The sequence below is a fragment of the Lolium rigidum genome, chromosome 7 (genome assembly GCF_022539505.1).
Source record: "Lolium rigidum isolate FL_2022 chromosome 7, APGP_CSIRO_Lrig_0.1, whole genome shotgun sequence".
NCBI lineage: Eukaryota > Viridiplantae > Streptophyta > Magnoliopsida > Poales > Poaceae > Lolium > Lolium rigidum.
In genome coordinates, this window is record NC_061514.1 from 290,115,758 (window position 1) to 290,128,209 (window position 12,452).

Below are 12,452 nucleotides of genomic sequence, written 5' to 3' on the forward strand. Positions count from 1 at the left end.
AATACAATGAATTTTACACTAAATCTAGGACTTTTTCAACTTTTTAAATATTTTTTTCAAAATTTTAAAAATAAAAGGCTAAATATAGCTCTATTTGTCCACTAACGTTTGGCAGGCCGTAAAACATCACATGGTTAAACTACATACAAACATTTTCGATTTTATACAAAATTAATTGACATTAATTTGTTAGATACGGATAATTAATTTGGATAGGAGGGAGAGGGGCACCGTATCTTTCTTTTTTTGCGATCACACAGGCACCGTATCCAATTAATGTGCCGTAGCGCTGTAAAAAAACAGAGGAACACGCACAGACAAAAAAAAAACTAACACACACGAGCCTGCACCTGCAGGGATACAAATGGAAAGAACAATCCCAGAGCAGCCGCCGTTGCCTATGTCACCACGCAAGGAAGGACAGGAGCTCCGTCCTGTTCTTCCCGTGTCGTCCAAAATCCAGCTAGCAAATCTGCAAAAGATCCGCAACAGATTAGGGCCAAAGTAGAGGCGGAATCAGGTCAACACTGGTCATGGCTCGAGGCAAAAAGGATTCCCCGGCGGCAGGCGGTTCCGGCGATTTGATGGAGGAAGGTGAGGCGGCGGAGGTGGTGGAAGAGGAAGAAGAACCCAAGGGAGTGGAAGAGGAGGAGGACTGGAAGGGAGAGAAGGATGAGGATGAGGACGAAGAGGAGGAGTGGGAACCGGAGGATGAGCAAGATGAGGACGGCGACGAGGAGGAGGCCCCGGCGGAGGAGCCCGTGCAAGGGGTTGCCTCAGAGCAGGGGTCTCCGGCGAAGCTATACGAGATCGAGACTATCCACCGCCGCCGCCGCCACAAGGGCCAGAAACAGTACCTCATCAAGTGGTAATGGCACCTTTCTCTCCCAACCTCTTCCGTTTCACGGAATTACCGCTTTATTGTCCTAGCAATTGACTGCTGATTCTAGCAATTGATTGCTGATTCGCTTGTGGATCACATTTGTTGTGTGTATCATTGGTAAATAGCATTCGGTAAATAGTTCTTGCATGGACGAGAGGGATACACATTGAAGCATGATCATACATGGAGATGGCAACAAGCGTGTGAGGATTGAAGAGGGCGCCACAAGTGGAGATTTCAGAACTTTGAAGCCACCATAACGATGATTGAAAACTTAGACGAAATATACAAAATTATGCTTCATATTTTCATCCATAGCATAATATAGTGTTGTGTCACCTTTACTTTTGGGCCACACCCATGTTATTTTCGCAGTAATTAAGTTAACCACCTTTTAGAGTTTGTATTTGAGGAGAAAAGGCCTTCTAGGGTTTGGTTTGGCCATTATACATATGGCTGGCCGGAACCCCCACATTTTCCTACTTAAATACCCCCATAGTCGTCACTTTTTTAGACTAGGATTTTGATTAGACTAAAAGTTAGCCATTGCTGCAACTCTCGTGTACTTCTTTTGAGGCCAACGCCCAGAACAAGACTGACTTTTCGGAATCCCACCTTATTCAATAAAGTTTTCATCTTCATCTGCAATATCATGATTGCATTATTAGTACTTAGTTGTTTTCGATTTCACGTAGGAATTAAGACCTTCGCTGGTAGGCCCTACTCGCTGGTTAGGCTAATCGTGCACCCGCAAAGAATGGTAACTCCCGCAGATTATCCAAGCGATTGCATTGGCGCATTGGCGCACGGGCTTTGCACGTGTAGTCGGATCGTCAAGCACGAACTCCACCAACAAATCGACTTAACCCTGATCTCATTGAAGGATCAGACACCTTCACCCTATCAGTTATGCACAAAATTGTGTAAGGCCGGTACTACCGGTCACTAGGACCGGAAGTACCGCCAACTGATGGCTGACCTACTGATGAGAGGGGCCACCGGAAGTTGGATGGAACAAGGGCGGTAGTACCGGCCAAGTTCCGGCCCTACTTCCAGATACGGGAATTTGCTCGCAGTAGCCCTCAGAAAGGAAATGTTGCATTTCCGGAAGTGGAACGGAAGTAGGGCAGTAGTACCGAGCCAGCGGTACTACGGGCCAACTACCGATGCGTAGATGAAAGGGCGCGAGAATCCGTGCGCAGGTGGGGGTATCCCGGCGGTAGTACCGGCGTCAGGGACCGGAACTTCTGCCCACCAGCGACCAAGCTAAAAACAACATTCTGTCATATAATCTTTTCTGAGGAAACCAATATCGGTGAGCGTGATACAGATTAATAACCCGTAGACATTAACACCCGTAAAAAAATCTTGTGTTGACACCAAACACCCAAAACACATTCAGTGTGGGAAATGCTGTTTCAGCCTCCAATTAAGTTATGGAGCTCGTCCCAACCTTGTACGAGCTCGGTGATCGTCCTCAATGGTCCCATAGTGGATCGAGGATTTCACTTTTGGCGGGAAGGCTCGAGGAGAATACGGTACACAATTGTGGCATTTGGAGTGCCTTGTGCCTCCACTCCGATCCAACGGAGAGTAGCACCCGCAAGAGTGTGAATTTCGGGATACATCGTCATCTCCACGTGTCTCGGTTAATTCTTAACCCGAACTACTTTATTATGCTTTTTAGATTGTGGTAGCCTTCGTAATTGATGTTCTATACATTGCTATCATCTTGTTGCTTATCTTGCTTAGCATAAGTTGTTGGTGCACATAGGCAAATCCTACTTTGTAGATTTTGTGCTTGTCAAGCTAAATGTATGTTTTATTCCGCACTTGCTCAAAACCCCAACCTAAAATGTTTCAACCGCCCATTCACCTCCCTCTAGATGGCATCCTTGATCTTTAAAACCCTATTTGGATGATGTACTCCCTCTGATCCATAATACTTGTTGGAGTTTTAATTCAAATTTAAACTAAAATCAACTAAAACGTGACACATTTTGTAGATTGATGATGTATAATTTGTTTTGGATGTGAAAACTGTAAATGGAGGCCGAGCTACATATATCTCTTTATTTTTAGAAAAGCGAAAGTTATATTTTAATTTTCAAAAAAATCTTAGATATATATAATAATGTATGCTACAAACATGCAAAATCTCAATGTGAAATTCTTTGTATTCTACACAACACAAAAATGATAAAATCTGACAGCTTTTGTAGTTTTAAAATGTGCATTATTCACTATACTCAAATAATCATATTTATCACTTTTGGTGTAGCCTAAAATTACATTAAAAATTTTGCACGCGTGTAGATTTCATCGTTTGCTAAATCCAGAATTCTTTTTTTCAAAAAAAATAGATTTTTAAAAAAATATTTTTGTTCAAAATTTTAAAAATAAAAGTCTAAATATAGCTCTATTTCTCCATTACGGTTTTGGGGCCCTAAAACATCACATGGTTATATAAACTACAGAAAGATTTTTTTATTTTATACTACCTTTATCCAAATTAATTGACTTTAATTTGTCTAGATACACGTAATTAATTTGGATTGGGGGGAGAATAAGAAAGCCGCAACCTACTTCAATGCGCCGTACGGGCACCGTATCTTTTTTTTTCGATCACACGGCACCGTATCCAATTAATGTGCCGTAGCGCTGTAAAAAATACAGAGAAACACGCACAGAGAAAAAAAAAAAAGCTAACACACACGCGCCTCGAGCCTGCACCTGCAGGGATAGAAAGGGAAAGAACAATTCGAGCGAGAGCAGCCGCCGCTGCCTACGTCACCACGCAAGGACAGGAGCTCTCCGTCCTGTTCTTCCCGTGTCGCCCAAAATCCAGCCAGCAAATCTGCAAAAGATCCGCAGCAGATTAGGGCCAAAGTAGAGGCGGAATCTGGTCAACACTGGTCATGGCTCGAGGCAAGAAGGATTCCCCGGCGGCAGGCGGTTCCGGCGATTTGATGGAGGAAGACGAGGCGGCGGAGGTGGTGGAAGAGGAAGAAGAACCCAAGGGAGCGGAAGAGGAGGAGGACTGGAAGGGGGAGGAGGATGAGGATGAGGATGAGGACGAAGAGGAGGAGTGGGAACAGGAGGATGAGCAAGATGAGGAGGAGGAGGAGGCGGAGGAGCCCGTGCAGGGGGTGGGGTCTCCGGCGAAGCTAGCGGATGGATATTACGAGATCGAGACTATCCGCCGCCGCCGCCTCCGCAAGGGCCAGAAACAGTACCTCGTCAAGTGGTAATGGCACCTTTCTCTCCCAACCTCTTCCGTTTCACGGAATTACCGCTTTATTGTCCTAGCAATTGACTGCTGATTCGCTGGTGGATCACATTTCTTGTGTGTATCATTATTGGTAAATAGTTCTTGCATATGAGGCGTGGTTTTGCTATGATTTGGTTGGTTCGTGGACAGTAGCAAGTTTTTAGAGGGAGACGGTGTTATGACCCTGTCTAAGAGAGATCAGATGTAACACGGGGGAGGGGGATACCAGGGAAATTTTGGGAGAGGAGAGACGAAGTTGGGGCACAAGTAGATGAAATTGGGGGAGATGCCAGATTTCACGGTTCACTTCAGTTGCTCTCTCGTCACAGCATTTGGATGTAAATAATTTGCGTACTCGCTTCCCAGTGATGGCCCAACTCTCATGTGAATTCCATTAGCATTTTCTCTTATATATATGAAAACGTTAGACAGCCCCAGCCTCCTAAACTGCAGCTGAAGGAGAACGAGCTTGCAACGCAGGCAACATTCTCTCTGGAATTGAAGACCGTTTGTTTGATCAAGACCTACGCCGAGTAATCTTCACTAGTCTATGATCCAGTATCTCTTCAGGAAAATCTTTGAGTGTGGATGGTAATTCAGTAAACACTGGAGTGTGGTCAGGCACACGTTGTTTGAGCTGCGAGACATGAAAAAGCTGGATGTATGTCCATTTGCCTCTCTCTACTGCAGCATACATAGAGCTTCAACACTTTGAAGAGTTAATTTTGCATCAAGAAGCTACTGATGATCATGATGAATGAACCTATCCTTGAGGTAAAGGTTTTTTTTAGTGGCTAAAGCATATGCTTGTTAAGTTTGAGGCACCAACCAGTAGAACCAAAAGTCCGAACTGATGGAAAGGTGGGAATCCACATAAAATGTAACACCTCTCACGTATGACTCGATGAGGCCTATACGTGAAGAGACGCTATAAGGCCTAGAGGGCAAGAGCAATTTTTTATTAAATTGCAAAAGCCGAGACTTGAACCCAATACCTCTGCTCTGGTACATTATTGAGTTGATGCACCAGCCAGTTCGCCCAAAAGTCCGGACAGCTGAAAAGGGCTAGACATACGGGAAGACCGTAGACGTGGGATCGATGAAAGAGCACAACTATTTTTAGTACTCCAAAGCTTTGCTATAGAAAGCAATGGGGTGGACCTCTTGACACAGAACTGCACTAACTCCAGTAGAATAGGCATATGGTTTAATAGTAAATTGCTTTGAGAAATCTGGAAGAGTAGTACTGGAGTATGACACATTGCTGCTTTCAGTTTGTCAAACGCTTCTTGAGCATGAGGAGACCACTGAAAGGAAACATTCTTCTGCAGCAATGTGGTCAATGGTTTTGCTAGAATGCCATATCCTTGTACAAATTTTCTATGATAACCCCTCAGGCCCAGCAAACCCCTTAATTCAGAGTTAATTAAACATTGAAAGTGGCTGGAGTATATTTCTTAATCCAAAAGGCATGTCTCTAAAATGGAATTGACCATGATGGGTTTTAAAAGCAGTTTTCTGTTTATCATCCGCTACCATTCTTATCTGATGATAGCCACTTCTCAAATCCAACTTAGAGAAAACCACTGCTCTAGCTAATTCATCTAGCAACTCACCAACAGTAGGAATTCTTATCCGATGATAGCCAATTCTCAAATCCAACTTAGAGAAAACCACTGCTCTAGCTAATTCTTCTAGCAACTCACCAACACTAGGAATAGGGAACTTATTCTTGACGATCACCAGTTTCATGTAGTCCACACAGAACCTCCAGGTCCCATCCATCTTCTTTACTAGGAGAACTGCTGAGGCAAAAGGACTCAAACTAGGTGTAACAGTACCAGCTTGTATAACCGCATGAACTTGTTTCTCAGTTTCATCTTTCTGATATGGAAAACACCTGTAGGGCTACAGTTTACTGGTGCAGTGCTTTTGAGAAATAGCTTGATCAAAAGCTCTGGGAGGAGGTAAAGAATATGCGATACCAACAACATCAAAGCCTTTTTCCCAAGCAAGTTGGGGTAGGCTAAGGTAAAGAATATGGCTCCTGAAAAATGTCTTCATACTATAACAACAACTCATGGAGACTGTCAAAATTTGATCAGATTGGTCAATGAGGGCAGTGGCCCAAAGCTCATTGCCTTCACACCACTTGTGGATTTCTTCAATAGTTGCCTCCTCCATGTTAAGTTGTTCAGAATAAACTTCACCATGTTGTGTGACCTCTTGCCCATTTTCAGTCACTTGTATCCATTTTTGTTGCCAGTAACACTTCATAGGACTCCTAGGTCATCATAGCCACCAAAATCGGGGACTTTCGTGTCATGAGTAAATGTGTAACCAGCTATCCACCACACAAAATCTGAGCGACAATCCATATATGCTCCATTAGCCACCTTAACTGGCTGGGAAGGAATTTCTTTGGGTATTAGGTTCAGTCTTGGAATCATCTCAGCATTCAACAAGCTGTGAGAACTCCATGAGTCTACTAACAGAAGGGAAAAAAACTTGATTTCTGGCAAGAGCTTGGAGCCAAATGCATTTTGAATTTTCTGAACTAGCTATTAAGAGACAGATAACACCCATCAACACTATGAGCAGCTTAGCTTCCAGAAAATCGTTACCTAAGAGTGCAAAATCTTCATTAAGCTCCATAGTTTTTAATTCTGCAGGAGGAGCACATTGATGATTGGGGGCAATTTTTTCTCCACACTTAAAACAAAATCCATTGGCTCGGTGACATTCTTTCAATTGCCGAGCCTTTCAAAAAATCGCCTGTCCCATATTGGACTTGTTGTCATACTTAGGAGCTGACTCAGGTTTGGCAAATGTATGTCTGTTATTCCAACACTCCAACACACCTTCCTGAATCAGTGCAAAGGTGGCTGCCTGAATCACAGTTGTGGGTTGGAGTTTCAACAAGACCAATAAACTCGTCCTTGAGACCCATTATGAACTTGTTCACCAGCATCAGCCCACTAATGGAGCTGCCATACAATTTGATCTGCTACACAAGCTGATCAGGTTTGGGCTTATGCTCAGAAACTGAATCTGTCTGCTTCAGCAAGTGTAGTTCCCTCAACCTGTCACGATTACCATTCACATCGAATTCCAACAAAAGTTTGCTTGTATCGACTACCAATGAGAGGTATTATCCACCATATACAGAGTTGCTTCTGCTACCCTGAATCCTTCCGTAACTCGGTAAATGCGTGCAACATGTATATAACCACAAACAAGCATAGTGCCATCAAACTTGGCGAACTCCAAGTGTGTCGCCCGTGATGATTGGAACTGTCAGTGCCCTCATGGGTAACCGGAGTAGGTGGAACTGTGTATACCTTTGCTGGTAACGACGAGGATGGAGAAGGCTGCTGCTTAGTTGGTGATGGGGTGGAGCCCCTCAGCGTCCCCCAAATCCCAGGACCATTGCGATCTGTCACCTGCTTGTTGATGGATTCGCTTGAAGCATTCACTGTTTGCTTTTTCATGTTCCTCCTGTAATCTTGCATCCTAGCCAAATAGATTCTTGGACCATAGGCGTACTGGCAGTAAATTTGATTACAGTGGCAGTTACCATGCTTTTAGATATCTCTATTTCTATGCTCCCTGATTTCTAGCAAAGTTTTAAATTGCCGGCTATAGCCTGGCTATAGAGACCTGCCGCTGCGGCTATGCCATTTTTAGGCTAAATTAGAAAAAACCGCTAATAGCCGGCTATAGCCCTTTTTAGTCCCTATTTAGCCTGTAATTTAGCCGCTAAACCTCCTGTATTTTCTCAATATAATTAGATAAAACTTGCAAGTTGAATACTTGAATACGTGTTTGCCTTGAAAAGTTGAATAAGTCGTATCACGCATCGTGTTTGAGTCATAGTTTTCCTCTTCTTTTGGTAAGATGTGACTGAAATATTCCAAATTTTTGAAAAAAAGGCTAAATGGAATAACCTGCTATAACCCGGCTATAGCCTTTTATAGCCTCCAAAAAAATCACGGCTAAATGAGATAGCTGGCTATTTTAAACTATGATTTCTAGTGTGGTTTTGGGTTGAGTTATGGTTTCCTGACTCAGCAATGGTAGCTGTCCGGTTATGTCCTTTGGCAGTCATTTGCAATGTAGCAGATTTATATTTGTGCTTTTTAGTTCAATTATTGGATCAAACAGTGCATCCTCCAGTTGTACATGTTTGGTAGTGACTAAACCACACATAGCTCTAGCTTCTGTTTTGATTCTTCCAATAGATGCATTTGCACTGCATGGGTGCCTTTTCATCTCTCTTTCATTAGTTTGTGATGGTTGATTTTGCTGCATCTTCAGTTTATGCATATTTTTAGTGCAATTGTATTGTAAATGTAGTTCTGATGCTTATATCCCTCATATTATGAGTTGTTAGGCGCGGGTGGCCGGAGAGCGCTAACACATGGGAGCCAGCAGAAAATCTAACGGCCTGCTCTGACTTTGTGGATGCTTTTGAGAAGCGGTATGCATCTGAAACACTTCTCTATCTAAGTTTAAATTGCATTTGCATAAGATATGGCACAATAGTTTTGTGTATGCATTGCAGACAGCAACCAAGGTACCATGGTAAGCGCAAGCGTAAGATCACGACTATTCCAGTGAGGAGTCCTAACACTTCTCATGGTAAAAGGGGCCGCCCACGTCGTTCAGATCCCCGTTTTTTATCCCACATCCCTGCCCCAGAACGCAAAACATTGCCTCTCAGGACAAGTAGTAGGAGAGCTACTAATAATACTAGTAAGAACTCGATTGCGGGGTTTGATGCATCAGTTAATGTGGTGGCACAGCCAATTCTTGCTCAAAGTGTGACACGGGAGGGTAGTTCCAGTGTGCCGCCGGATGGGTTTCCATGTCAAAGAGCACCTATATCTGTTGTGGTTCAGCAACAAGATGAGCTTCAGCCTGGCAATGGTTTATCAACGGTTGAAAATCCAGTACATGCACCTCCGTCTCAAGGTGTCCAGGTGACTGGTGCCAAGAAGCGCAAGCTTGGATCAGTCAGGAGGTTCAAACAGGATGAAGTACAGCAAGATCAAGGTGAACTTCAAACTGGAAGGTCTGGGAAGCCTGGCGCCGAGGATGTTGATTCCACAGAAGGAGAAACTGGTGATAGGACCAAAGGGCAGGGTTGTGGCAACCAACTTCATATTATTAAGATCATCAAGCCAGTGCGCTACTTCGCCACCATGACAGATGATGTGCAGCAAGTTGCAATAACATTCAAAGCACTCAGGTGACCAGGTTTTAATGGTTAATTCTCTTGTTCTTAGTTTGGTTTTCAGTTATTGTTATTCCATAGTATTATTTTGGCATTGCCCCATTGCAACAGTAGACCATTGATTTGTTTGAGCGCTTGCTTATGTATCCTTTACTGCAACTCACCTGGAAGTAGAAACTTGTATCCCCAGAATAGCAAAAAACTTAAAAGTTTACAGATTCAGTAGATCATTTGTTATGCATTGCATCAGAACATCAGTTGAATATCATAGTTGTTGCCAGTAATTACCCTCAATTTATTTATCGTTGATGATGAACAGGTCTGATGGGGAGGAGATCTTTGTGGATGACAAGGAACTGAAAAATAATAACCCATTGGTGGTATGCCGCATTGTCTTCTCTATCATGTTACCTTATGAATGAAAATATACCAACACCACAGTATTATGTTCTTTTGCAGCTTATAAACTACTACGAGCAGCACCTCCGTTATAATCCCACCTCGTGAAAAAGATGCACCGAAGAAGTTTGGTTTCACTTGCTGCATGAGTTGAGATGTCTTATGCTGGAAAAAATTGCGGTAATATAGTTTTAGCCTGGTTGCGTAGAAGTCGTGCTGAATGATGGTAGTGGAATGGGAAACCAGAGAAATATCCTATGTAATATGTGCTGATAGGTTATTGGACATCTTTTGTGACCAGCATCCCCTGTACTAGGCACCCTGATAGGTTATTGGGCTCATGACGTTCGAGATGTAAAATGGAGCAGTTGTGTATTTTTTTGCTTGGCGTCACTGCTTGGAATTATATGGACTACCTTCTCATATGAAGTTTCAACCAGAACACTGCGGGAAACATCTTGGAAACTTGCCTTGATTAGTATACCAAACACGTAGAATGCTTATTGGCAAACAGGGCTTTGCATGTACAACTCCAATGCAACAAGAAATAGGTTAATTGCCAACGTATATGTACTTTTTTTAAACATAATATATTAAACCAGCAAGCAAGCCACCTCATTAAAAAAAATTCAGCCCTCCTTAGATACCATGGTAAGGAAAAGAGTACATAAAACACTTGCTACTACAAAGTTACATCATTTAGTAAAAAAGGGATAATAAAATTTTGGGGAGCATCACTCCACCTCAACACTGAGTTTGTACTACTAAAAGAGTTTCTAGCTAATTCATGAGCAATGTGGTTAGCCTCTAGACTGCAACACCTATAATGAATCGAATCAAAAGGTTGGGCTTTCATAAAATAATGTGCAAGGATTGGTGCGGATGGACTCCAAAGTTTCACTTCTGCATTACATGCTTGAATCAATTTTAGAGAATCCGACTCTATTATGACTGATTGGATGCCCAATTGTTTCATAAATTCCAGTCCTTTTTGCAGAGCCGAGGCTTCTGCCATTGCAACACTAAGAAGGTGATTCAAAGGCGCAGCAAAACCAGCCAACGAGGACAGTACCCACCGAGCCTGTCCCATTAGAGTGAAAGATGCATTAATATTTAGTTTGTACTCACCTCGGTCCGGTTTCCTCCATACCACTTCTTTCAACACTGAATTTCCTTTGGCCGATTGTACAAAATTGGTTGTTATCGCATGTATGGCAAAAGCTGTCTGAGATGGTCCTGCCACCGTCTCTCGTTTGACAATTTCCCTTCTCTGCCACCACACGTATACCAACAGGTCACAACAATCGTTTCCATAAGGTTTAATGTGCCTAGCACCCATGCATTTGTTGTCGGGCATCTTAGCAGATTCTCCAAGATTCTAGATCCAGAATGCTCCCCAAGCACTGCCTCGCAGGCAAGTGAAGAGTAGATGTCGCATATTTTCCGGCCAACTTTGCAGACTAGACACATTAGTTGCATCTTAATATGTCTATTAGCAAGAATCGATCTCCCAGGCACCACTCCGTGTAGAGCTTGGAAGTGCATGGAGCCCCCATGTGTGGTTTTGGTAATCAATGACAATCTCTATGGACTAAAATTTGCGTTGAGTTATATTTGTAGGAGTTGTCCATAGGCAATGCTTGAACCATATGTTAGCTTCAAGGTTGCAACAAGGATCAAATTAAGAATATCAAGTGACAAGTATGTCTTGAAGGCAAAGATTGAGTGCGCTCTCATGTGTATCTTCAAGACATCAACAAGATGAAGAAAGAAGAAATGTTGTGCAAGTTCAAGATGAGCCAACTCGAAGAGATCATATGCTTGAAACTTGCCATTCATATGGTGTTCATGGATATGTGAAAATGCGCCGAAGAAGCTCTCCCATAGTGGAGTAAGGGGGAGCAATCCGCAAGACTTCATCAAGCAAGCACAATCAAGTAAGACATTACATCTTGTTACGGTCAAGATCATCACCATCACGCTCAAGTGGAATGTGCAAGGTTAAGGTTTGCTCTTTATAGGGTTTCTTTCTTACCGGCCTCGTGGTTTAGTTGGGAGACCGGTTTATAGGTTAGTTGTCGTACCATCCAGAGGGCTCTCGAGTGAGTAACTCGATCATATCGTTCGGAGAGAGCTCAAACCTTTGCATTCTTGCATCATCTTTCTTGGTTGTTATTTGGATATTTTCCATGTGGTTATTTTCATAGCAAGCTCTAGTTCATCGAAAACGGATTCCGCATGAATCACTTGTTGCATTTTCGATATTGGAGTTTTTCTCGGTTTCTCGTATTGAGAGGTTTCACTCTAAAATCCATACAAAAATCTACCCCACTTGTTCCTAAGTTTTTCACTCATTGTGATGGTATGTTTTGTCATCCTTTTTACAACAAAATTGGTTTCACCTAAATCCGAGTTTCCTAACTCAAATTGTTGCATTTTCCATATTGGAGGTTTCACCGGTTTGTCTTCCGTAGATAGGTAAAACCTTTATTCATTTATTTCTATCCTCCCTTGCTGGACTACGATGTTTCTATGCATATTATTTTAGAGCTCGTTGTTGTGATTTCAACGATACCAAGATCATCGAAATTAGAGTCTGGACGCAAAAGATCTTAAGGTTTTCATATCGGGTGTTTGGATTTTCTCAGGGACGCAGACAGTGT

The 12,452-nt window shown here is 42.7% G+C and overlaps 1 protein-coding gene across 1 annotated transcript; it reads left to right on the top strand.

The window, feature by feature from the left end:
• The first annotated feature begins 3,586 nt into the window (after positions 1-3,586).
• LOC124670326 (probable chromo domain-containing protein LHP1) lies at positions 3,587-10,228 on the top strand. Its single transcript, XM_047206826.1, has 5 exons — positions 3,587-4,130; positions 8,548-8,634; positions 8,719-9,405; positions 9,710-9,770; positions 9,850-10,228. Exons 1-5 carry the CDS (start codon positions 3,802-3,804, stop codon positions 9,895-9,897), a joined length of 1,212 nt encoding a protein of 403 aa, XP_047062782.1. The 5' UTR covers positions 3,587-3,801; the 3' UTR covers positions 9,898-10,228.
• Positions 10,229-12,452: the final 2,224 nt, after the last annotated feature.

Coding starts and splice junctions, on each gene's coding strand:
- LOC124670326 (XM_047206826.1), top strand. CDS start 3,802: ATGGCTCGAGGCAAGAAGGATTCCCCGGCGGCAGGCGGTTCCGGCGAT. Junction 4,131..8,547: donor AAACAGTACCTCGTCAAGTG/GTAATGGCACCT, acceptor ATGAGTTGTTAG/GCGCGGGTGGCCGGAGAGCG. Junction 9,771..9,849: donor AAAATAATAACCCATTGGTG/GTATGCCGCATT, acceptor GTTCTTTTGCAG/CTTATAAACTACTACGAGCA.